General features: G+C 36.5%; 2 protein-coding genes across 3 annotated transcripts; one reads left to right on the top strand and one right to left on the bottom strand.

Moving 5' to 3' along the window:
* Positions 1–117: 117 nt before the first annotated feature.
* fgfbp1a (fibroblast growth factor binding protein 1a) lies at positions 118–1,972 on the top strand. Of its 2 annotated transcripts, none has more exons than XM_015019247.1 (2): positions 118–518; positions 1,163–1,972. In XM_015019247.1, exons 1-2 carry the CDS (start codon positions 477–479, stop codon positions 1,712–1,714), a joined length of 594 nt encoding a protein of 197 aa, XP_014874733.1. In that variant the 5' UTR covers positions 118–476; the 3' UTR covers positions 1,715–1,972. The 2 variants fall into 2 exon arrangements, with proteins under 2 accessions (XP_014874733.1, XP_014874732.1); XM_015019246.1 differs by having other exon boundaries at positions 122–518; positions 1,087–1,972.
* A 3,049-nt stretch (positions 1,973–5,021) lies between these two features.
* On the bottom strand, positions 5,022–27,143 carry anxa5a (annexin A5a). The gene is made up of 12 exons (XM_015019244.1): positions 26,988–27,143; positions 19,791–19,875; positions 17,400–17,494; positions 14,953–15,066; positions 12,997–13,087; positions 12,321–12,400; positions 11,959–12,009; positions 9,871–9,964; positions 9,326–9,421; positions 9,098–9,156; positions 8,307–8,429; positions 5,022–5,856 (listed from the first exon to the last, which is right to left on the bottom strand). Exons 1-12 carry the CDS (start codon positions 27,141–27,143, stop codon positions 5,797–5,799), a joined length of 1,104 nt encoding a protein of 367 aa, XP_014874730.1. The 3' UTR covers positions 5,022–5,796.
* Between the last annotated feature and the right edge of the window lie 87 nt (positions 27,144–27,230).

Here is a 27,230-nt window from a genome sequence, read left to right as displayed (position 1 = left end):
ATACATATATATCAATATCAATTACTATATCTCTTAAAAGTACACACAGGATGAGTGCTTGTGTGTGTGTGTGTGTGTGTGTGTGTGTGTGTGTGTATACATTTACTCCCTTTCAGTCAGAGATTGAGGCACAATGCATTACAATTCAGCTGATTTATCTTTATGTATGGGTCATTGTACCTGATTTTAATACAAGTAAAGTCAATTTGTTTTATTTTGGGGCCAAATGTGCCTGGAAGAAAGTTAAGCTTAATTTATTTCTAAAGACTTTTGAATTCAGTAAGGATATTCACTTGGACATTGTTATTGAGTATATGCATATCCGTGCATGTGCCTGTGTGCTTGTGTGGGTGTAGCTGTGTGTGTGTGGGTGTGTGTGCTTGTATTTGATACATTGTGTGTGTGGCTCTGAGTTTGAAGGGGAGGGCTGACTTTGCAGCAGCATTTGCAACCTGCAAGAAAAGACGAGAGCTCAAATGTGTCAGGACAGCAAACTGAACTTTCTCTGGAAACGCCAAGTAAGTTTGACCAATTTTTTTCAGTAAACCTGCTCTGTGGAACTTTTCCACCAATGCTACTGGTGGAAAAGTCTTTAGTTGTACTTTATCTACAATAAATTTTATTCAGTTGGTGTATTAGCATAACACAGTATTAATTTCAAATTAATAACATTATGTTATTATAGACATGCATACATTTAAGAGTCTTAAAAATTTGTATCTGTATTTTTAACAGAGTTGTAAAGTTAGAATACCGTTTTTGCATAATAGTTATCATTTTATATGTATTTAAATCAACAGCAAAAGCTTCTCTTTTTTTTGCTAAAGTGTTATACATATTTTAATGTAAACTGAACTCAGATTAAACAAGTTCTCTTTTATGAACCTACAATATTTGTGTAAATCTAATTTTGAAATCAGTGCCTCAGTTTCTCAAACTCAAATAGGAGTGAAATGTTATTTTAAAAAGTTTGATTATTCTCTCAACTCTTCCAGAATGTTAATCTAATAGAGGCTTAAAACAGTTTTCTTTGAAAAGTGCATTGTGAGTGATAATGGGTCATATCTCTAATGAATTCTTTTGCAGGGTGTGTTCTGTGGATTTCATGGCTCTCCTCACCAACATAGCCATCTTGATGGTGCTCGCTTGTATTTCCCATCAGATGATGTTGGGCAGCTGTCAGAGGAGTCACGGACGTAGAGGACGGGAGGACAGAGGACATCGCAAGGAAAGATCAGGACTGAGTCGTGTGAAACCTGTTGGAGACAAACTGGCCACCAAAGATGGTTCACGTTGCACCTGGACTGCAACAGACAATGATCCGTTGTTCCTCTTCGTTACTTGCAAAAAGGGGGAAAAGAGCTTCAATTGTAGATATGTGGGCAGACCAGCTCTTTGTCCCCAATATACGTCCAACACTTTGCTCTACTGGAAGCAGATTACCAGGGCTCTGAAGAAGCAAAACAGCCTGTGTCATAATGAAAAGTTACTGGTGAGGGCAGGCATGTGCAAACATGCCCCCAGAGAGGCTCACTTTAGGCTCGTAGTTTCCCAGAAGACAGTGACTCCTTCGCCTTACGTTCCAGCAGCTCCAGTCACAACCGCCAAATCCTGCCTGCCTAAGAACAAGAAACTGGCCAAAGAGTTCTGCAGCGACTCCTGGTTTAGTGTTTGCACATTTTTTTCCACCATGGTGAACAATTATGATTGCTGAGATAGAAACAAGCTTGGCTTGTGTGGTCACTTCAGAACATACAGTATTTAAGTGAATACTTCATGTAGCTGGTGGTCTTGTAAAAAGATCATAAGAGACTGAACTTGCAAAGTGATAGTCACTGCACATACTTGCATACTAATATGTATTTATATGTTAGAAACCGAAATGTTATGTGAACGTTAAAGTCTTTTTTTTTTCCCGTTGTGATGATGAACAATTAAATCCATCCAAAATAAATCAAAGCCATTCACACAAGCTAAGTTTCGTCTTCATTACTTAATGGGGACTCTTAATGAAGCAGTACTGCATATTAAAAAGGCACTTCACATATTAAACAACAATAAGTAATGGGTAATCAGAAATATGTGTTTTTGAGCAGTTTAAATCTTTCTTTGTAGCCTGTGAACTGTTGTGGGAAATTATTGTTTTGAAAAATTAATGCGGGTGTACCCCAAGGCTCAGTTCTTGGTGAAACATTTTTTTCAAGTTATATTATTTGCCATTTACATATACAATCAACCTGTGCCAGAGTTCACTTTTACTGAACCAAAACCTGCTAGGCGGACCAGAGTTTGTGCATTCAAACCTCCTCAAACAAACCTGACTTTGTTTGGGGAGGTTGAGCTGAGAGGCAAACTCTAGTTTGTTTGTTTCTAGGCAAACAAACAAATTTGGTGAAAGCACCCCAAATATCTGGGCAGTTATCAGATTAGCTGATCATTTTTTTAGTTATTAATCTTTTTTTTAATTCTGTATGTTTCCCTTGGTTACCGTACATTAATTCAAATGTCTTTAGGTGTGAAGTGTCCATGCTGGGTAATGTTATCTTATTTTATGCCAGAATGTGTAATATCAAGTTCAATCAGAGGGCTTCAGTTTAATTTCTAGACAGATTTCAACCTTGAAAATCTACATAAGAAAATAAACATCAGCTTTTATAAACTGTTATTTTTTATTTTCAGGCTGCATATTTTTAGATTTGTCTCCTTTTGGTCTTTATGTAGGTTAAAGTTCCTACTGGTAATAATCTGTTCATACTTGAATCATCAGCAGCACGCAGAGTGTGGATATCAGCATTCAGCAGTCAGACAGAGGTCATTAAAAAGCAGACTTTCAGAAACCATCGTGGCCTGAGGCCAGACTGGGATTTTAGGAGGGGAATAACTTTATACTTTTCTCTTGATTTAGTCCTGAACTCCTGCTGAAACATAATGCAATCCCTACAGCTGATATCCATCGAGTTCAGAATCTCAGCAGGCTCCCTTCTGCTCTTTGTTGGAAATTTGTTATTGTAGAAAAAAAAAGAAAGTCTTAAGCAATGTAGCTAAAGAGAAAAGAAAATTAGAGGTGAGTCACAAAGTCAGGAGGATTGCAGGAAATCCACAAGTGTACTAAGAGAGGAATTTTACTCCAGGCAATGCAATAAAACCCCATCTGCTGAAAGCAGAACACCGCTGCTGCTGGGAAGGTTGGTTAGAATAGAATAGACTAGACTAGACTAGAATAGAATAGAATAGAATAGAATAGAATAGAATAGAATAGAATAGAATAGAATAGAATAGAATATTTATTTAGTAACAGCATTGAGGCATGTAGGTGTATCAAAAACTAAAAGCTGGGCAAACAACAGATTTGCAAATAATGTTTTTTAAGATGAGTATGGAAACTATACCATTTTAATTGCAAATGATTATTGAGCTTATTGAGTGAAGTGATGGTTGTAGTCCAGCTGCAGCTCCTCTGTGCACCTAATTCTGTTGATTCACAGCTGGTGTGTCTTTTTTTTTAAACTAATTTCTCAAAATACTGTACAGGTGCAGTCCATTAAAAGAAAGGCGGATGTATGTCTGAATAGTAGTTTATGCTATTTTCACTTCAAACAATTCTCTACACTTGAGGGTTTTTAAGTATAATTAAAGGTTGGTTTGATGTTTGACAAACAAGAAAGACTAATACTTACCACCTCACACTCAATAAAGATAAAATGTATTACTTTTTGGGATGAAACATCCAGTCACAAGAAACTACTAAATCTCTTTGTAGCCTTTGAAACCTTCTGCTTCCTGGGGTTTAACTCTAATTTAAAAAATAAATACCTTTTAAAAAACTGATAAGTTTTTTCAGATTAAAACAGTGATATAAAAGGTAAAATAAATAGAAAAGTATTAAACAACCTTACCTGGTCCAGCGTGGGCCTCTCAGCTCATCCTTGACCTTGAGCCAACCTCTTGACAAGTTATCAAAACTCACATATCAACACACAGAGAAATGATATTTCCAGGAATTAAACAGATGACTCCATGTGTTTAATGAAACAATTATTAGATATTTCAAATAACTGCACAACACAGGCCTGCAAAATCACTTCTTTTGTGCTTGATACTGCACATTTCTATCTTTTTACTTTTATGGCGAGTGGACATTACAGGCTTTGTCTTCAGTTATCTCTCATTAGGGCTCTGACTGAGCAGAAAACCAGGCAATATCTTTGTTTGTTAAAGGATAGTAAGACCATGTTAAGTAAATTTATTGTTTTTAATATAATATGTTTGTAAATTAGAGAATGACTATTTTGCAGTTGATGCTCAGTGTGTTAAAAACCTGATTAATTGTTGCTCTGTAAGAGTTAAAGTCTTGAATTGATGCTTGAAATGTGGCTTAAACTTGAGAAAAAATTTACTCTTTGGATTTGTGCAATTTATGGCTTCCTTGCAATCCTGGTCTGACCACTTAAGAAGTTTAATGAAAAAGTAATCTCAGTTCCTGCTGTACACCACAAATTCTTCAAAGTTTATTCTGAAACATTAGAAACAAAGCTAGAGTTTCTGTGTGGACCCAGCAAAGTGTGGAGTAACAGGTGGTGTGACTGCCTGCAGCTCCTGATTGGCTGATAAATCTCAGTCGGTCAAATTGAAAATAAATGAGAACACACTCCAACACTTTTTAACACAAAGTAGATTAGGGACTGTGTGTGTGTGTGTGTGTGTGTGTATGGCCTAAATGTTCATATGAATGCCTTTGTATGAGTACGAATGAGGTTTGAACAGAGCCTCAGGTGAGGAGGATTAAAAGAATTAATGAAACTGCACAAGAATGTACTATTGGTACGATACCATGTGCTGCTGGTTGCAGTGTGAAATGCTCCACAGCTGATGAAAGTCATAGTGCACATCTTTATAATGGAACTATAAAACACTGAAACACAGAGGATATTACAGGAAACTTGTAGGTCAATGCTTCATAATTTATTTAAATACTCACAAAGATTATACATATTAGATTTGAAAATCAGTAACATATGAAGAAATAGACAAACAAAGCAGAAAGACATTCAGAAACATTAAACTATTTATGGTATGTGTGACAAACCCATACAATTTCTTACAGTTTAAGAACAATGAGACCTATTTAACTTTAAATACTTTCAATAAGCATATTAAGTTAAAAACAAATGTTATTACAGTGGAGAGTTAACTCTGTTGGGTCACTGTGCTGAGATTAGGGGCGGATTCTGAACTTTGCTGCCACCCTGTGGTCCAGCTTCAGCGAAGCGGGCCGTTTGTCTCTTGTGGGTTGCTTACTGCATGTGCCCTTCATGAAAAGGTCCTAATTTAAGCCAACAAGTGTGTAATGCTCTTCTATTACTTATTGATTACTGACAGCAGGTTTGGATTTCAGCATCTCATTTGTAATTAATGACAGCAGCAGTGCTCTGGACATGTTGCTTAAATAATTGATCAGCAGTATTATTTTCTGTGAGCTGATTTAACTTCTAAAATAAAAGCATAAAAGAGGTAACCAATAGCCATGAATGTGAGCTTGATGAAGCTGATCCATATTAGATTAACTTATCATCTAGGATAAGATTCGTTATTTTCCATTTTAAATTGAAGCCTGCATCAACACTGATCACTAAAAAAGGGCTGCTGTTAATGCATGTATGAAGTAGACTGTATGTGACATTCATCCTGCAAATATGCTGTTATACTATTCAATCAATAGTAAAGTCAGAGAGGAAAAAGAAGATGGATTAATATCTAATCCCTTGTGAGTAGAACAGTCTCATCCCTCAAACATGATTAATCCTTCCCACCACAGAGGTACAGCAACGCCTTCTGGTAGTCTCCTGCTGTGTCCTCCTACAAAAAGAAAAGATGTGGAACCCTTTTTAGTCACAGGCAGAAAAATCTTCTTCCTTTTGTGTTTGAATTGATCAATTTCCCTTCAGTGTTTTTCCAGAGACACTTTGGATGTAACAATGACTCTTAATGTGACGTGTGTGGGTGTGGGGATCCATGATTGGATATCCTGCTCCTCCTCTCCACATGGCGATGTACCCTCCAGCAGAACACACAAGCTCAAACTGGTTATGTCCTTTCTGGCAGAAGCAGAACAACTGTTTCACATCTGGGGGAAAATCGTGCCATGGCAGAAAAGGCTCTTCATGAGTTGTAATTTATGCAAAATTGTCAAACTTATGTTGCTGGTTTAGAAGCTCGAACACTCATCAGGGGAAAGAATGGCATGTCAAATTTGGTTAATCATTTGATTATTTTCTTATTTCTCCAGGGTGGATTGATGATACTGCACACTCTTCTTATCAAAACTGATAACATTTATTTAAATTGTTCAGTTAGGATCTTTCGCCAGGACTTTTGCAAAATCTCAGGCATGCTAAAGTATAACAGATGTCAACCACAGTGGAGGTAGCATCAAATTGAGGGATTGTTTTGGTGCTTTTGGTACTGGTAAATTTTTAAAATAGATTATTTTCTAATTAGTTTTCCAACAAGAGAATAATCACACATCAACAAATAGAACAGGTTAACATTAAGCATCTGGAACACCTCCATATTCAGTTAAAAAAATAAATACAAATAAAAATAAAAACGGAACCATATTTCAAACCTAGATTCCTTTCAGGAAAGCAACCAGTTTTAATGATCTCTTCAAGTGTCAAATATCCAACTGGAATCATACCAGAATATTGCTCATGGCTAAAAAATAGCCAATATTTTTTTCTGTGCAACTATCTTGGAGACAAATATTAGGTGAGGTAAATCTGTATATTTGATCAAATATAAATAATCTTGACTCTGGGATTTTAAGAAAATCCACAATAAATTTAAACCTGTGCCAAATTTCTGTTTTTAAAACGTCTTCACTATTCCGCCTCGGAAATAAAAACATATAATGTCATGACTATAGCTCATTTCTTTTCAATTTATTTAATTCAAACTGTTTTTACCCAAATAAGAAATGAGAATCAAAGAAAATGTATGTCAGACATTTTATATAATTTCATTGAAAGCAGCAAATGAGCAAAGATCTGGAGCAAATTCTAGTAACTTCTTGATATTTCTTGAATTGTGCGAAATAAGGAGGCAGCATGTTGGAGTAGCTCTGTTATGTTTGTTATGATTTGTTATTTTCTAGACTTTTGTTCACAACGTTTTGGGTTAAGACAATGTTTGGACAATTATTCTGAGCTACAATCCCAAATCTCAGAGGAGTTGAAAAGATTGAATGATGGATGAAAAATGGATGCAGGTAGGAGTGAAGAGCAGAGAGAGAAAGAGAAAGCTCAAACTGTCTTCTATTGATTATAAAAGGCAAACATATTATCCCAAACTCCAGCATCTTTTAAAAAATAAAATTGTCTGCGATACCCAGACAGTTTGGTCTGGGTAAAGTTTGCATTGTCATAAAAGTTATCTATTTGGCTTTTTGCAATCATGGCCATTAGTTTCAAATTCAAAAATACTTTACTGATCCAAAATAGAAATTAAATCATAAGTTTCCACCTTAGTTATATTTTTAGTCAGAGAATGAAAAGTTACAATGTGAAGTAAAAAAAAATATATTGATTGATGTAAAACCCATGTCTGTGTGAACTTTTAGCAGCTCAAAGAGATAAACCTCCTGTTTTATTATGTAGCAGCAAAATGCCATACAATTAAAATTACATTAGGAGGGTAAAAGGGAATCATGGGAATGAATAAAAATAACTAAAAGAATAAAATAACTAACACAAAACGCCAGCTGGGAGTGAGAACATTTTTTTTCTTGGAAAAAAAAATAGATTTTTGATATCTCTTCAAAAATTATCAAAATGATTTTATAAACAGGATAACTCAAAAGATAATAGCTTTTCAATTCAATTAAATGGTAATCAAGAATGCATTTTGTTCCATTTATTCAAAGGTTATTCGCTAATGTGTTATTTATCTATTCTGTCTCAGAGATTTGGGAGATTCACATGAAAGAGAGTGATAATTCTTCTCTGTAGGAACATCTGGTCCCAGGGGAAAAGATTAATTCACTTCGGTGTGTTGACAAGCAGGAAAGCAGTCTCATCACAGCGAACAAGACATTTAAAGTAAATTAGCAATCCCTCCTCCATCACACCAGTGACACCACCCACACCACAACCAGCTCCATGCAGTGGGATGGATGTGTACATGTAGGCAAGGTGAAAACTGGACGGATGATTCTACATCCTACTGTCTTTTCTAATGGGACTGGAATATTTAGTGTGTTTATCAAAAAACTAAATAATATCGACGTTTTGAATTCTTGTGATTTGTACCTGGATGGTAGTGTAAAGAGACTGTCCATACATCTTCTTGAAGTTTGCTCTGATGTCCAGCATGTCCACCTCGCTCCTGGTCACCATTATCCTCATCAGGGTGTCATCGTCAGTTCCAGCCCGCTGAACATTAAACATACCCAATAAAACAGATGCTCAAAGTTAAGTTACTTTTATTAAAAGTTACAAAAATAATCTCTGACAAGTTTATTTTATTTTGTGAATTAAATGTAATCTTTCATGTATAAACAGTCCTTTATATTCTTCTATTTTTTTCTACAATAGAGTAATGTGGTTTCCTGGTCTAACAAAGCATCACCCACTTTCTAAGAAGAAAAAATGTCATGCCATGCCCAGGCCTCTTACACACACCTCCAAATTGCACATAAAAACTAGGGATACTAAAGGCTTGTGACTACATTTCAAAAGCAACTTAAATGGGGGAGGAAGTGGCCAATATTCAAAGAAAAAACTTTAAAAGATATTGAGAAAGCCCAATCAAGACAATTTCAAGGGAATAAAAGAAAGTCTGAGAAGTTGGAGAGAAAATATACAGATGTTAACAATGGCTTATGACGTTACACAGTATTACATTGGACCCCTGATATACGCAGGGAACCTTTTATTTTCTTGTGGAGAGTTGGACAGAAAGGTTGACCAGCAATGAGAGTGGAAGAAAATACTAGGGTTGTTATTTATTCTACTATTTAATTTGCAACTGGTCCTTTAGTTTCCCAATGTGGAAGAGATATTTTATTTTTGCAGTGTGTGGATGGAATATCGGTACCCACCCTCATGGATTTATAGAGGCTCTCAGCAAAAAATCCGGGTACATTTCTGACACATTTCACTGTGGAGAAAATGAACAAGAGATTTAATTTAAAAAGTGTTAAGATGAAATTGTGTTAAACTGTCAAGTCTAAATGTTACTAAAATATGTCTGCCAGAATCATAAAACTAAGAGGGAGTACTGGTCTTTGTCATTGGGTCTGGGAACAGACAGAAAAAGTGGTTCTTACCTACAGCGAGCAGTAAGTCTTCCAGGTTCCCAGTGATCTCGCCTTTAATGCTGTCCTCTATGTCAGAGCCAGAGATCTTCTTGTACGCATCAAAAACTAAGAAAGTTATATGTTTTACTCAAAAGGAAAACATTGAAGTTTAAGTGAAAATGAAGATATTTCCAATATAGGATTTCCAGGCTCAAATGTTTGTACAATGTTCCGACTTTAAACCTCTTAATAGTGAGAAAAAAAGTGAAATCTCAACAGAGTTTTCTGCTGTCCAAACTCATCCATTTTATACCTAACTAACTTTATAACCTCAGATTGACTCGTTACCACTCAAACTTTCACCACCTGCCTCACCTCTGTGACCTGCAACTCCAGTAAACAATATTTGCCCCAAAGGAGAGCTGCTGAGGTTGAGGCTGTTGTGCATTTCACCACTATAATACCTGGATCTGTGCTGTGTTGTGAGATCTGGAGATTTGGGCCACCTTGCTTATCAAAGGGCAGCAACCATCAAGTGAGCATTCTGATATTATGATGCCATGGCCAAACCTCACCTTTCTGGAGATGCTCAGAGCTCCTGTTGCCAAGAATTGTAATGAATTTTTCCTCATCTGTGCCAAACTTCCCCTCACCGGCGGCATACAGGTCCTGTAATGGCAGAGCACACACCTGTGTTCACACATATGCAGCCACCTGGCAGAGCCGGTGTGACAGCAGTAATGAAGGGCTTCACATTGACAAGAAACACCCGAGGATAAGTCTGTTTCACTTTCTTCTCTGCTGTTACAGAGAAATTCTTAAACTTAGGCTTATTTCTCGGCAGCTAAATGATAGTTTCTCAATTTTTCCTCTCATACAACTCACATTTTAGGAAATGACAAATTACCATGATCATTTGATAAACGCATTGAACCTTGTAATTTTCTCCTGAAGTGATCACTGAATGGTTTAGTTAAAAAAAGCTGACTGTGATGTTCTTACAGACACATTATGAAAAGGTTTTATGTGTTAGATCCCATTTCACTGCTTCATATTAGAAAAATGACTTTTAAAGTAGATGTCCTCTTACCAAAGGTTAATACTCTGTCATTTTGACCGAGGCTGCTCTATAGACAAATACAGATTTGCTTTTAGCTGCTCTACAAGCTCAGAGAAAAACATGTTGGCAAAGAAGATTATGGAATTTAAATAAATCTTTAATTTACTATACTTGTCCTCTAGATTGTTGCTTAGAATGCACCTCTGCATTTTCACCTTTCAAAGCTGTTTGTGCTGCTTGTTACAGGACGTAAAAACTGTCACCAAATGAATGTGGAGGTGACTCTTAAATTCCCAGCAGGTCCGGGGAGTCTCTTCTTGCAATTTGTATTGTCATAGAGCTTAATAGCTTTCTATTATCGGAGTAGTAAAGTGCAAATGAGGGGAGTAGTCCATCTATAAAGGATGATTATGCAGTTCCATGTGTTTAAAACTAATGTTCTGTAGTGAGAAGAGGCGCAGCATATGGAGGAAGAGTTAGTTGTCCCTGTCTATCTTTTATGTACAGCAAAAAATGAAACACTGATTATTTCCTGTTTCTGCCTGTCTGCTTCAGATTTACTGCTGTTTTTTTGGCCTTCTAACCCAACATACTGTTTATGATTATCTCATAATTTGGCTGGAGAATACTTTTATGTCCAGATTACTTAATGGTAAATTCAATGACTGCAAAATGCCCAGGACCTGCAGGTAAAAGAAATCTTGAGTCATCATCTCTCCACTGTGTTGGTATGAGATGTGTGTGCTGACAGGTTCTGTTTGGTTTTCTCCTAACATGGTGCTGAGCATGAGGGCCAGACATCCATGTTTTCTTCTAATCTGGTCAAAGAACACGGTAGTACATAAAAGAGTGACTTTCCAAAGCTCCAGATTTGTTATTCTTCCTCAATCATCTTCCTACAATTGTCATGTCAGGTCTGTAAACATTTAATTCCTAACTGAGGCTTGTACTGTCTAGAATGGAGCTCTTGGGATCTCTTGAAATATCTTCGGGCAGTGTGTTATCTGACCTCGCCGTTGGTCTGCTGTTTCATTGTCTTAAATGGTTAGAATGTTATTAACAGTCTATCTCACTGCAGATTTTTTTGGAAACTGTTACCTTCACCACATTAGTGGGCATCATTTATTGTTATTACCATGTATCTGTATGCTCCAGAACTACAAACTGCCAAAACAAAGGTGATCACACTGATAATGATTAGTTAATGAAGAGCATTAGATTAGTAAACACTGTTGATACAGTCCCATTGAAATCACATGGATACAACAATGTATTTCTTTTTGTTGTTGTCATAACTACTCTGTGCTTACTTGATATAGTAAAAGGTGAAATTGGGTCTGAGTGATGAAGAGATCTTTCAAGATTTAAATCTAATCATGTAGAAGTTTACATATTTCTTTTGTTTTTGGAAATAATACCAGTTCAAATACATTAGTTCAGTTTTGAAAATCTGAATATTTCTCATTTATAATATATGTGTTTTGAAGCGAAATTGGTGCAAAATGTGAAAACTGTTTGATAATAACCAAAACAATCAATATTCAATGCATTTCTTCATGCATTTTTAGTTTGCTTGCAGATGTAAATGTTAGTATTTTCTTACCTTGGCATCATTTTCAATTTTATCCTCTTCCACTCCCTCCTCCCTGCTCCCCTTGGAGAGCCAACAGCAGTAGAAATGTAAGAGGACAGGCAGGTGCAGAAGCAGAGAGACAAGGTGACAAACAGAATCAAAAGTAGGTCAGTGTGGATGAACTCAGGGTGCTATTGAACCTAACCCGGGAAGATTAAATTATCCTGAGAAGGTCCCAGAACTGTGGGATTACCTTACTGTCACTAGTAAAAAAAAAAAAAAACACATCTACCAGTCACCTCTCAACTTCAGACTTAAAGCTCTCATGACTTTGTAATGAGATCACCAGAGACTCTCATTATCATGATCTTCCCAGGCGGTCCGCTCTCTACCTGCAGCAGGATCACCAACAGTCTCCCGTAGCTCCCTCCGGTGTCACTGCTGATATCCTTCTCCAGTTTGCCACCAAACTCTGAAGGAAAAATGAGAAAAAGAAACAAAAGGAAGCTTAGACTCACAGCATTATGGTTGCTTATGGATGCAATCGATTGTGGTCTATCTTCCAAGGACAGCTACAACAGGAATGATTTGATTAACTGATTAGCAGGAATGTCTCTTTTTCCAGATCAGAGAAACACAGCTCTTTGGCTTTGGACCTTTTTTCCATGTTATGTGAAAAGGATTGTGTTGACCAGCTCTAATCTGTGGCATCAGAATTTGGTCTCTTTCATCTGAATAACATAGTAAAAATGTAGAAGGAGAGGATGATGCAAGAGATTAAAATCTGGTTTCTTACTGTGCTGAAGGTAAAACCTTCCTCTTTATTTATATGCAGACTTACTTGACATCATTCAAGAATTAAACTCAATCCCACTTAAACCTACCTAAATCTCATCCTTACATGATTTAAACTATTTAAACCAGTTTAAAGGCTGTTTTCAAGTCTATCAAGGGGATTTCACAAAACTGGTTTCATGTTTCTGGGGTGAAATCCATCATGGTTTCCACTCCCTGGCTGCAGTTCCAGTAATCATAATTTCTCTGTTCTGGTCTGCCTCATTGCATCACCTTTCTTGTAGACTTTGCTGATATCTTTAATCTGATCACCAGTCCTGGAGGCCAAGATCTCAATCAGTACCTGATCATCAGTCCCTGCACCCTGGGAAGCAAACAGAGTGCATGAATACTGGAGCTCAGTATGAAACAATATAAATATGCTTCAGACAACACTTTTTTTTTTTTATCAGACGGGATCTAAAAAGGAGAAATGTCTCTAAATGTCTTCATTTAGAGACATTTCTAAACATTTACTGAAAATCAGTAAATGTTTTATGTTTTTATTTGTTTCAGAAGAAAACCAAAGAAAACATTCAGCTTTAATGTTAAATATGAAAATACATTAAGATGGTGATGTGAAGCGCTAAAGAAAAAAAAAACAGTTCCAACCTAGATCCAAAGCAGATAGATAGAGAAATGAAAGGCCATCCATTGCATTAACATGACACATCATTACAGATGATTTTCATTGTGGAGAACAAGAAGCATATTAAAAAAGGTATGAAAAAGACCCACTGCAGGAAGATCTTTTTCTTCTGATTTTTTAATGCAAGCTGTTCCAATATTTATAATTATTTGCAGATCTGACCATAAGCAACATAATGAATGTGATATAATGAAAATAGGAGGGACAAAAACAACAACAAAGGGATTTATAGAAGAGTGCATATTTTCAAAATCACTTTTTTTTGGTTTGTGTGCCACATTATTAACAGGAATAATTTGCTGACTTAGTTCTTTTTATGTTACTGTGATTTTGCTTTATGATCATTTGTTGCTGAAAACAATTGAAGACTATAAGACTTAAATTTAAATGAACACATTCCAACGAATATTAAAGGATCTGAGGATTTTAAGGGATGATTACTCCGAAGGACTGATTGCTGTTAACTGCCTCCCTGAAATTGCACAGGCTGCTTTTCATAGATCTAGAGCTACGAGTTGTTGTGATGAACTGAACTGACTTAACTGAAAAAGCCTCCATTAAACCCAAATGGATTTTCTACTATGTATGAGTGATCTGTCTCTGATTGTTTCAACAATGCAGTAATAACTAAAATTACAATGACAATTGATTATAAAACAGGTGTGTATAGCTATTTGAAGATCACAATTTTCTGGAACATTAGTCAAAAGTGTTAAGTTTTATGGTATATTCTGAAATAGCATCCACTTTGGATAATACGAGTTACAACATTGTTTAGTTTCCCTTTGAGATGAATAAAGTATTTTTCAATTGGATTTTGAGTGTTGTTTTGCATTAGTAGACAATAAATAAATAAATAAATAAATAAATAAATACTGCCATAGTCCAAAGAAAAACCTTCAAGGACTTTCAAAAAGCCTGGACATCTTTGGTCAAAACCACTTTAAGACACTGTAAAAACATAAAGAAAGAGGAAATCAAGAGACTGTTGAATAAAAACATTTGTTGCTTAGAAAGTAGCAATACAGAACAGCTAAATTATTGTAAAAACACCAAGTGTTGCAGCATGCTTATATTTCAACCTTTAAAAGGGCTGCCATACACTTCAAATCCCTCCTCTTTCCTCCTCAGAAATTTTGCTTATTTTTAAACATTTATGACTGAATTACTGCAGCAGCACATCTGCTCAGTATTTCTGCTGTATGAAGGAGAGCAGCTGCTACCAGACAACCAATGGAGATGGAGATGTGAACCAATTTGCCCATTCATAAGTCAGTGCATCCTAAATGAGCCAAAGGTTTAGAATTACATCTAATCCATTTTTAAGACAGAATAGATTTTTTTATGAGGGGAAAAAATCACCTTAATGTAATTTTCATGAGATTAGACTAGTTCCTTTTGTTAATAATGAACAGCAAAAGAGGGACTTATATGTTGAAATTTAATGTCAAATTACCTGGTCTGGGAATTCAGAATAATTTGCACATGAGACCAGAAACCTGGACAAATTGAAGCATTTCAGGAAAAGTTTTCTTAGTTACCTTCACAGCCTTGTGCAGCAGAGTAGCATCATATAAGACAGGCGGTGTCATCAGTGCCACAATCAGGTTCTCAAACAGCCCGCCGAGCTCCGATTTCAGTGCACTGACTAAGTCCTGCCGCCACAGAATGAATAATAACAAGACGACCAGAATCATTAATAAATGTATTTGTGTAGAAATCTACACCCACCATGTATTAGTCATCCTGGCAAAATGAGTGATGCAGGTTGAAATAATCAAATTAAAAGTCTAGACGGTACTTGAAAAAAAGAGAACTGAGGGTCACTCATATGTCAAAGATATGAAAATATAAACCAGATTTTACTCATCACAGTTACTGTGTAACAATTCTGTAGCTATCTGTCGCCAGACAGTTAGCTTAACAGAAGATAGTTAGTTAGATAGCTAGTGTTAAAAACAGTAAACTTCCCCTAAATCAGGATTAAACCAGCACAAAAAGAGTCAGCAAGGTAAAATTAATCATATTTATTGAATACAAACTGCGACAGACTGGCGACCTGTCCAGGGTGACCCCACCTCTCGCCCAAAATGTCTCGCTGGAGATAGGCACCAGCACCTCCCGACCCCACTAGGGAGAAGGGTGTACAGAAAATGGATGGATGGATGGATGGATGGATGGATGGATGGATGGATGGATGGATGGATGGATGGATGGATGGATGGATGGATGGATGGATGGATGGATGGAATACAAAGATTTAAACAAAAATAATCACATAATAACCTTTCCCCAAGAATCTGTTCAGCTCTTCCCTCTTTAGCTGCAGGTGCAAAGTCTGTTTCCTGAGCTGATCCACAAAATAACTCATTACTAGAGGAACTAACCTTCCACCCAGATTCACAAACATGTCTGTCCTCAGGCTGTTCTTCAGCAAATAGTTATTTATCACAAAACACTTGAATGATACTTTAATTGCTTAACAACTTAAATGTCAAATTTAGAACCTAAATCTGCCTACAAATAATCATTCATTACACTAGATAGGTTAGGTATCTTTCCTTTTATCATTTGTCTGGACCATATCTTTGAAAAGTAAAAAAAAAAAAAAAAAAAATGTACTTTTTAATTTGTTTATTTGTAAATTCTGGTTTTAGATATATTTCTTCCAAATGACCAGCATAGGGCCGCCATTGATTCTTATATCACGAAATAAAGGTGCTCTGAAATAGTGCTGAAAACAAAAATGACTTCTTCAGGGCCTCGCTTGATATAATGCTGTAATATTCAAAGATATTCCGGGGGGTACTTTGCAATTTTCTCATGTATCTTTTTATTCTGTTTTCTCTACTTATACTTGAGGCAGTGATTATCTTTGGTAGGGAACCAGTAATAACCTCCACAGGTGGCCATAAAACAAACTGACAGTGAGACAGAACAGGAGGAGCATTAAAGCATGAAATGTCCAAGTTTCTTTATAACAATCTGTGCAGCTTTCTGCTCTATGGGGACTACTTTACCTAAATGTTGTTTTTTTTTTCTGAAATGATAGGTGAACAGTTATTAAACTTTTGTTGTGGACATTGCTGGTAGTTATAAGGATTTGGCTCTAAACATTGAGTCAAGGCTTTTTCACATTTTTATTATCACTGATATGACAACACAAAATGCATGAGTGCACCTTCATCCTCGATCACTGCTCATTGTTTTGTGAAAATCCTTTTTTAATTAGAACTACATACATATCAGAAAAACATGTCTGTGTCCACTATCTTGCTCCACGCAGCATGTGTCTCTTTTTAATTAACATGGACAAAGTAATTTATGCAGGACATAAAATTAAATAGAGTAAGAATAACTTCAGGGAAGGGTGCAAATAAATCCCAAATGAGCAAAAATTTAACTATTTTGGGCAGATTTTGAATTATGTTGAGTCGATTAAAAATATGGATCTAAACAGTGGTATAAAAAAAATCAACTTTGAGGTTTTAAATTATAATTTGACTTACACTTGGTTCTTAGAAGCTTTTTTTGGTAACACTTTATTTGAAGGGGTGTGCATAAGATTGACACAACACATTAAAAGTGGCAACTTTGCATGATTTTGTAAATTATGATAATTTAATGCAAAGTTGGCATTTTTAATGGACTTTCAATGCAACTTTTCGAGCAACTTTACATTAAAAGTGTCATTATTTACCAAATGACACTTCATGACAAATGTCATAAACATTCATAAAGACTTATTTATGTTCATGACAGGGGTTATGTCATGTTTATGACAGTGTCATGTCAGTCTTATGCACCCCCCTTCAAATAAAGCGTTACCCTTTTTTTTTCTTTATAAATGTTTCTATATTCATTTTTTTAAGTAGTGTATAAACATGTTCCCTTCTAGGTTCATCCTGGGAGTAAAACATTATCTCTATATTTTAGGTTAGTGACAGCCAGTTGCTGCTAGTTTTCCATTTAACTTTCCAGAACTCACCTTCCCATAGGCTTTTTTATAAGCTGCTTTAATCTGCTGACGTTGATCATTGCTGCGGGCGGATAGAACCATGAGAATGGCATCTTCATCTGTACCTGCAACACAGTTTCATGAAATACATTTATTGTAAAAACTATGGACACTGTGTTTTGATGTATAATAGTAGTAAAACAAATTAATTACAAGTTATGCATTTATGTTGTGCTTAAATAATTTATATTTGAAAATGGGGCCAAATATCAGTCACAAACTACATATTTTGCTCCATTTCAACACATATAGTATTTTTGTGCTCAGATGCTCCAAATAAAGTTGATTTTAATAGTGGGTGAGTCTGATGGCTTTGGAGAAATAATTTTCCATCTCCAAGCAAACATGGACTCCCACCAGTCAGTAAAAGGTTCCTATTCTAAGGTTAACCATAACACAAAGATTCAGCTTAACCTTACCTGGTTCAACAGAGAAAATACAATATGAACAATCACAACATGGCTTCATCAAAAGCCAAGCTGGTAACTAATGCTAACTATAAGTCACCCTCCTAATGATACCTCTGTAATAACTGCTAATCAGGTGCACTTGATTAAAGGGCAAATTTATAAAACATAAATGAATTATAATAACCCTTTCTAAAAAACACTTCCTGACAACAAAACAACATCTGTAGCCTCACCTCTCTTAAAAAACAGGAAGTGATGAGCACATATTGGTAATAATGTGTGACATGAATCCCTGGCATCTGATGCAGTATTGTTACACAAAGGAAACATTTTTATCTTGATTCGACATATTTGGCTTAGAAAGATGTTGAATGTATGAGATTATAATACAAGAAACGTGGGAGAGAAAGTCTTATATTTCTCGCCAACCAAAGGATTATAAACTTGAGGAAAGGATAAACACAGTTCATGCTGATGCCATGACAGGAACGGGGAGCCAACAGCCAAACCACCAACGCGACTGCAGGTGTAGTTTCTCATGATGAAGTTTGTCGGGTGAGGAAATTATTTCTCTTTCACTTTTAAACTGTCCTTTGTCAGTACAAAACATCTGCTGATGTCCATTGATTTTGTTGATTCACTGACCAGCAAATAGCTTTAACTGAGTGTTTTTTTTATTTATTTTTATCTATATCTGAGTCAAACTGTGAAAAAGTGACTGCAGCTACAATGTGATTGTATGTGAATATCTAACTTCCTTTCTGCCCGTAGCAGCTGCCAGCATGCCTAGGTGGGCCCCATGTGGGAAAAAGGAGGGCAGACCATATAGGTCCCATATAGGTTTGTCCGCAGGTTCCACGATGGCCCCACATGGGTTTGCCCATGTAGGGCCACAGCCCACATGGGCCCTATATGGTGGTGGCCAATATGGGTTTGTCCATTTAGGGCCCATTTGGGCCCATGTAGGGCCCATGTGGGCTGTGGCCCTACATAGCAAACCCATGTGGGGCCATCGTGGAACCCGCGGACAAACCCATATGGGACCCATATATCAGCCCTCCTTTCCCCCACATGGGTCCCACCTAGGCATGCTGGCTGACATCATTCAAATGACTGCCAACTACTAAAATATCAACTCGGCTCCCAGTTTATTGACACTGAAAATGTTCACTTTCAGTGTCATTTCTTTATCATATCATGCTGTTCACCAATTATGTATTTTTGTTGAAGCTTACTATTTTATGAGGGGCCTGAAAGTCCTTTCAAGCTTCATTTGACACCAGATATTTACATGCTATAAAATGATGGTTAAACCTTTTTCTCCACTGTCTGATATTAAATCAGACCAAACTTTTTCTGTTTTAGATTAGTTGGGATTTCCAAAATTATTTGTATTTGCCAAATGCCAAAATTATAAGAAAGAACATTTTAGATTTTTTAATTATTATTATTAATTAAGGTGACAGCCACATGTTTGTGCAGGAAATCTAATTGGTGTTCATGTTGGCAGCTGCATTTCTGTTGCATAGTTAAACTTTAGTAAAGCACTGATTATATAACTTGTATAGTTTCTGCTTTATAGGACATAAAATAAGCTGTTCTGATATCACAGTTGTTGGAAGGAATGTGACGATACATCAAAATAGTAATGCTGGTCAGAGCTGGAGCAAAGCTTCAATGTGTATTTGAATGCTGATGTAAATTTTATTTTGAATGACAGCTACTATCACAATAAGTTGTTTTCTACTGCAGTTTATTACGTTTGTACTTCACAGCCTCACTGCAAAAATCACAATAAATAAAAATCACTAAAGTGTGAGCTGCAAAATGTACAGTTATTACTGTAGTCTTTGTGGATATTGTATTTTAAATCATTCTGTATTAAATAAAATTATGTTTACAGAAAAGTTTTTTTTTTTATTTAAGTATTTCCCCCATTTAACATGCTTACCAATTCCTTTCATGGCTTTATGAAGAATTTCAGCATCATGTTTTGCATTGAAATGAACAAAAGGTCTAACGCTGCCTCTGTAGTCCTGCAGACAGAAGCAGGGAAAAAGGATAAACATTATTTCCAAACTCTCACTCTCTCTCTCTCTCTCTCTCTCTCTCTCTCTCTCTCTCTCTCTCTCTCTCTCTATATATATATATATATATATATATATATATATATATATATATATATATCTTGTCTTTGTTTACTATTATTTGCTCAATTCTAAAAAAAATTACAACAAAAGTAAACACTCGTATTCATACTCTGTGATTTTCTTTTTTCCCTGAAATATTTAAGCGTTATTTTGTTTTAAATCAGAAACACCCACCAAGTGTTAAATATGATGCAAACAATCATTAGAGCAAACACTTTAGGCCTGAATGGCTTTTGAAACAATTTGTCTTGCTGGAAATAATAAATGTCAGAAATGCTTTACTTTGCTGCTGCAAAAAAAAATTAATGTGCTGAATATGATTGCAAATAACTCAGCAGCTGCTCTATTAATCACTAACAATGGCCATCAAAGCTGTCATAAGTTTTAAAACCATTGATGGTGTTTCCTTAAACTTCCCATTACTCATCGAGTTTGAGGTCTCGACCTTTAGCTCTGTCATGTGGGTGTTAAAAATGTACTCTGTTGTATTCAAAAGTGTTGACCAGAAAAAAAAATCTATTCACATGAAGAGCAATAAAACATTTTCCTCAGCTGCAGCATCAATCAAAAAATTGAAAGACTAAGTAGAAAATATAGTCTCCTATCCCTCGCAGTCAGGGTTCTGTTTATGGTCATCTTACCAAAACATTGGCAAAATGTCTTGGTTTTAAGATTAATCATTGTAACACTACACCTAAAAGAACCAAAAAGGCTATAACATAACCCACACAATGAACTATTCAGACATGAAACTGATCTGAATACAGGTTGGGGTTAAAATGTTGTATAATTCCCATGCTCTTTATAGAACTAAACCACTTCTTTGTCAACCAAAATGCTACCGGGCAGCATTGTCTCAAAACTGTAACTGTAAACTTCAGTCCATTGTGCCCATAGTGTTTCCATAAACATGTAATTGAATATGGTACAAATTAGACCGATGTCATCAGCTGAAACTAAGTTCTTAGTACTTATCCTCATCAGACAGTCTAAGGTGTCTCAACAGCTTAAATCAAGTGTATCAGATTTAGGTGCTCCTTTTCTCTATTCTGCTATGTAAGTATACAGCAGGAAACTAAAACCCCTGTTTTAGTAATGAGCACCTCTTTGTGGAAAGTTCTAACTGTGAAATAGGGATCAGCTAAAAGATAGTGTATCTGTACATATACGGTACAGTAGTAGCCAATTAAAAAGAAACTGGAGAACTGATCAGGCTTTTAGGGTAAGAAAGAAAAAAGTTTGTGTTTCTGAATGAGGAAATGAGGAAGACCCTGACGTGTCAGAGCCATTTAGGTGATTAGGCAACGACCTTTCAGAGGCAACATGTAGTTCATTAGTCAAACATAAAGGTTAGCCCAGTTGTGCGACTTCAACACACCACACCTAATCTTAGATCTTGGGTAAAACAGAAGTTATTACTATAAGCTGGTGCTACTAAAGAAACATTTTTATTGTTTTCAGTCAAAACATAAAACAACTGCAAACAGAACTTTCCATCTTTCTTGGATGGATGTTTTAAACTGAAAGGCAAAAAAAAAAAAAAACAGATTAAACTTCGTCCTGGTGAGTTATCATGCCTAAACACAATTGATTCAACAACATTTTTGATGAAAAATAGCTAAACAGGTTTCTGTTCTTACCAACAGCTTTGTGTCTTCCTCTCCTCACAGCTGATCTGTGGCTCAGGTGAGCTCTTTATTATCATTATGGTCTTTAAAGCTCCTCCTCAACTTAGAAAGTATGCAAGAGGCACTCACCTCATCTGCTGGAAGTGTTGCATTTCACTCCACATCAGTGAAACAAGAGATAATGACCCCATGCATCCACCTCAGTGTGTCTTTTTTAAAAGACATTAAACAAACGCCTTCATTCCCCAGAGACACACCATAAATGTTTCTTTGTCTGACAAACTTCACACCAAGCATGGCTCAGCTTAAGAGCTTTTTAAGTAATGTCTTGGTTTTTAGTGGTATAAGAAGAAAATGTAAAATAACAAGACACAAAAAGGATGGGGAAACGCCAAGACAAGATGTAATGTTTGGATGGGGACATAATGACCATAAATGACAGAAAAACACCATCAACGGGAATGAGTGTTTGTTTCTTTCCTGATTATGTTTGGGGCTAAGCCCTGCCAAACTAACATTCCTAATATGAGTTCAATCAGTGACTAATTATCAAAAACATTATGAAATACTATCAAAATTCAGACACAGTGAACTAGCACTATTGAATACATGTTTTGTGTATTTTACCCAAACATGTCAAACTAATTTCAAATGTTAAAATATTTTGGAAATGTATTTTGTCTGTAAATGCCTTATTTGTAGGGTAATATGTAGAATCTATGCTTACGGAATAGAAGTGGAGCTTCAGAGCCCAAGCAAATGTCTAGAGGGGGTCAATCTCATATTCCATAATTATTTTCATTGTGATGGATGAGAGTCCAAGAGAAGTTGTTGATATTTTTAATAATAAATCACCAATGTGTCACTACTTTGGTGCTATTTCTCATTTTCCCTAAATATGATTTACTTTTTTGACATCCTATCAGGCAGGTAAACGTGTGTTAAAGCAACCAGGACCGAAACAGAAGATTCCTGATGGGACCAGAGAGCCCAGCACAGCACAGTGATAGCTCATATATCCTGGTTGCCATCTCCTTTCCAGCAAACCTTAATTAAAGTGAGGGCTTGTGAGACGATGAGAGTGTGAACACCATCTGGGAGGTGATCCGGTAACAGAGCGCATCGTTTTATATCACATACTCCCAGACTGACATGAAACCAATTTCCTTTAATCACAATGAACAAGTGCGCTATGGCTAACAAGCACATTAGATCCTATGGAGAGATTTTTTTTTTTTTTTTTTACATAAAATCTCTCCATTTTATGGAGATTTGGTCTCTAGACTGCTATCTGGACAACATCAATGGATGACAAGCTACTCTCTGGGCACTGCACATCTATCTCACACCACCATAAACATTTGCACAACAGCTAGTGCTCTTCTTGAAACAATTACAAACTGCAAAAAGTAGGATGAACTATCATTTAGATCAAGTGACATGTTTTTGCTGGTTATCAACTAGGTTTTGCAATTTGTTTTAATTATTTTGTGAAATGTAATAACAGTTGTGCAAATGTTAGTGGGGATGTGGAAAACGCACCACAGAGACTGAGAAAAACGGCAATAAACCAAACTAATTTCAGACAAAATGCATTCTTTTGTTCTGATGTTTAGACTTTGACATGAAAAATTGAAATCAAATAATTTTTGTGAAACATTTGAATCTTATAATTTAACTAATCAATGTGTGATTAACTGAGATTTGAAGCAAAGCAAAGATCATTAACTATTCCCAGAAGTTGTTAAAATTAATTTTTAATGAATCCCTAACATAATATCACCAAGGTGATATCCTTAAACTGCTTTTTCAAGTGCTTTTCTCATGAGCCAAAATGAATTTTGTTCTACTTGGAGAAAAAAAAGCAGCTATTCAGAAACAATTCAAGGACAGAAGCTTAAAAACGTCTGATTGGTTTTACTTTCCTAAAATTTCTGTATCAAAACAACACTAGAGTGTTTTCATGAAAGCTTCTGTGTTCAACAGCTGGGTAACACTGCTGCTTGCAGGCAGGTCCATTTGTCCGGTGTTGACTGACAAACAATAACCACCATCATCAGTCAAAATGGCTCCCCAGCTGCCACTTATGGCCTCTGTTTGCCACCTTCTTTGAGCAGAGAGCAGGCTCCATGTCAACGAATATTACCTGGTTCTCTCTTAATGGTTAAGTAGACCTCAACCCATGCAAATGACCTTAACTGTTACCACTATCAATGTGGAAAGAGTTCTATCAGTCATAGTGAATAAATTACTTTTTCACAGAAAAATAGTCTTTCTCGTCATCAGCCTCTTAATTTTAATTTATTTTGTCAATCTAAAACTCTTAAGTATTTTTGGAAAGTTTCCCTCTCGGATGAAAACAGCTGCCTGATGTAAACTGTGCATGAAGTGTCAAATAAAAGGGCTTAAACTCATCAGGTGCTGAGCTGAGTTCACTGGAAATCTGAGCCCTTTCCTTGGCTTTAGAATTACCTGGAAGTACCCTGATCCTGTTGCAGTTATTGGATTTGGTTGAATTCGCAAGAGTTTTCTCTTACTTTCTCTGAAACCAACTGAGAAATTTCTTTGGCGTGTGTTTGGGGTCAAACATGTAGCCACATTTCAGCTCCAAATTATTATCAACAGTATCTAAGTACATTTCTTTATGCACTATCTCTCAATTAAATATCAGTTTGCACTGCTAAAAAATAACCCCACATCAGAATGTTTCTGCCACCAAATTTCTTTGTTGGCATGGTGATTTTAGGGGTGTGTCCATGCATTTTCTGATTCAAACATTCTGGTTAGCATAAAAAGAGTTTAATTTTTTTTCCCAGCTCACCTGACTGCATTTTGAAGAATTTTATTGGCTCAGCAAAATGCTAGCTTTAATTCCATAATTGAGCTCCAACATGTTTTTCTTAGGCAGTGGAAATAGAGGTCATGGTGGCTGAATGCATTATATGCTTTCATGAAAAACTACCTGCTGTTTCAAAGTCTTCCTGAAGCTCTTTGTAAGTACATGGAGGCACTTGGACAATTCTAAAAATTCTTCTTTCAACTCCACTGTGAGAGATCTCTTAGTGGAAGCTGGTTTTGGGTGACAGTCTTCTTTCCACTTTATGATTATGATTCCAGTGGTGATTAGTGGGAGATGCACACCTTCAGAAACATGCTTACACCCAAAGGCATGTTTTGCATCAATAAGGTTGCAAAGGTCCAGAGACATCACTTTACCAGTCTTGAGATGCTTCTTGTGTGTCACCTTGGTAATGAAACCTTTCTATAAGCCGTCTGCTAGGATTAAACCATGCGATGCCGTTTGCACTGACAGGCGGTAAAATTGCTCTCTAAATAGTTACTGATTGCAGTTTTTTTCCCCTCAACTTTCTCTTCAATTTTTTTAGCTGCTTACCTACATTTGTTCAGTTGTTTTTTTTTACCTTACATTCCACTTTAGTGAACATAAATTAATTTATGAACTGATTCTAATAAATTTCTTGGTCTCTTTGTTGTTACAGATGCCTGGTTTGAATTTCATCCCAATACCCCCATTAAAACTAGAGCAATATTGATGTGTTTGATACTTGTTTGCAGTGCTTGTTACTGATATGATGCTTAATATTATTCAAATGACATTTCTAATAATTTGTCCAGTGCTCTCTCTTACTTTGGTCAAAAACTATAAAATGCAACATTTGTCTGCCTTTGGAAAATAATCCAGCTGCACGGCTAAAACGTGTGATGCCTATGCATCAGCATCGGTATTATAAGTTTGAATATAATTTTGTTTTTCCTTTATCTCTAAAGTAATTTCCTCATCTAGGTTATTTTTAACTGTTGAATTGTGTAGTTTTGGCAGAAGTTGTTGATAATCTGAAATCAACATCTTAGCTTTTCATTTTTCTAAGCTCTTTGAATTATAAAAGAAATGAAACATCTAGCATCAGAATGTTTAGTTATAATATCAGAGGATAAGTTGAAGTGAGAGAGCCCGGTTTGAAAACATGCATCCAAGCATGCCATACATCTTTAATCTGCAGGTCTCCTGAAGGCAGCAGATAAGCTGACAGCAGTTATTTTTGAAATAACCTGTTTAAGAGGAATCCCTGAAGAGTTGCTGGTGTGACAAAAGCTGCGAGATGATGTGTTTACTGGCAGACTATTAAAAAAATCCTTGGGAGAAAATGTTTACAGGAATCGTTTGGGGAAATTTTCTTCGTTGTTTTCTTGCCAGCTGTCACAAGAGAAAATTGCCTCAACTGTCACATCTGTATTTATGAGCTTTGAGAATTGAGGGAGTCGGATTATTGTTCCAGCTTTTAAACTGGATGTTTGCCTTTTATGTCACCAATTATTACGAGATTGCTGTCATTGAACTAAACAACTGCTTAAACCCCTCGAATTAATTGACTTTGTTACTCTCATATGCAAACATGTCAGCCTTTGAGAAATGTTTCCAACCCTGAGAGATCACCTTAATGAACCGTGAATCTTAGACTAATTATGTTGTTCCAGAAGGGAAATCAGCTGTCAGAATAATGGCAGTTCTCTCCCTGAGGGTCAGGAGTCTATAGATTCCTGTCAGACATGAAAATAAAAGACACATCTTCCACCTCTAACTAATTACCCAAGCTAAAACACATTAATAGCTACATTTATCAAGCCACTCTAAACTAATGGAGTATATTTCCAGCTCTAACAATTGATCCACCTGTGCACAGCACAACAACCACTAGTGCATCCTGCATGGAGATCAAACAGCATTAAACCTGTGAACACTTGCTGTTGATGTTATCTGTTTCCCACAAGAGTCTCATTTGCTCTGTTCTCTGGCGTGGACAAGGACATGGACAGGGGAGTGGAGGATAGCTAGTGGCACACCTCTTCCATATCCTTCTGGCATTTCACCAATAAGATGAGAGGAGTGCAAATTGCCCCCTAAAAGCTTCTTTTTAATAGCCATCAATAGGGATGCAGATTTAATTCTGCCTTGTGCTTGTACTCACTACTTTAGTTGTTTAGGTTTGGCTGCCTAAGATGACTGGTGAGATGAAAAGGAATAGCTGCAGCACAAAATCAACTGTATTTTTAATTACTAAGAAGCATGCAATAAAGACTACATATGTCTGAGAAGAGTAAACCTGAAGCTGTCAAAGAATACACAAAAGGGTTTCTAAATAACATCTTTTATTTTGTGAGGCAACAGCAGTGTTTAAGAGCAAATGAGCCTCCTTAAACATGAGTCTGAAAAGGCACCTTCAAGCTCTCCAACAAGTCCTGGCAGTTTTTGGCAGATTTTTATCACATCCTTCACAACACACGCTGCAACCTTTGATCAGTGCAAGTCTGTCTGAAAGAGCGAGCGGGCTGTAGCATCGATTTCCCCACAGAGTTCCCGAGCTGCTTAAAGAGCATCCAGAGAAGCAGCAGCATCAGCAACAGGAGCCCAAAGAGCATCCCCACGTACAAGCTCAGGTTCCAGCCCCATCCCAGCGACAGGGGCAGCGAGGTGGATGCCACCAGAAATGTTCTGGGCGCAGGCATTGGTTTCTGGCTTCAACCTGCCCTAGCTCTCCACTTTCAGAACCAGGTCTTCAGCCACACTTGGGTCTCCTCAGATGCTGTGTTGTA

The sequence above is a fragment of the Poecilia latipinna genome, unplaced genomic scaffold (genome assembly GCF_001443285.1).
Source record: "Poecilia latipinna isolate Pla-1442-1.1 unplaced genomic scaffold, P_latipinna-1.0 Scaffold2394, whole genome shotgun sequence".
NCBI lineage: Eukaryota > Metazoa > Chordata > Actinopteri > Cyprinodontiformes > Poeciliidae > Poecilia > Poecilia latipinna.
Note: the sequence above shows the minus strand (reverse complement) of the source record. Positions and strands in the feature narration are given on the sequence as shown.

Bases quoted from the DNA above. Each gene is read 5' to 3' on its own strand.
- anxa5a (XM_015019244.1), bottom strand. From the start codon at position 27,143: ATGCCTGCGCCCAGAACATTTCTGGTGGCATCCACCTCGCTGCCCCTG. The intron at 19,876-26,987 runs GTGGGGAAATCG...TTCTGTCTGCAG, and splicing joins TTAAGCAGCTCGGGAACTCT to GACTACAGAGGCAGCGTTAG. The intron at 12,401-12,996 runs GTGATGCAATGA...TTTTTCCTTCAG, and splicing joins CAGCAAAGTCTACAAGAAAG to AGTTTGGTGGCAAACTGGAG.
- fgfbp1a (XM_015019246.1), top strand. From the start codon at position 1,106: ATGGCTCTCCTCACCAACATAGCCATCTTGATGGTGCTCGCTTGTATT.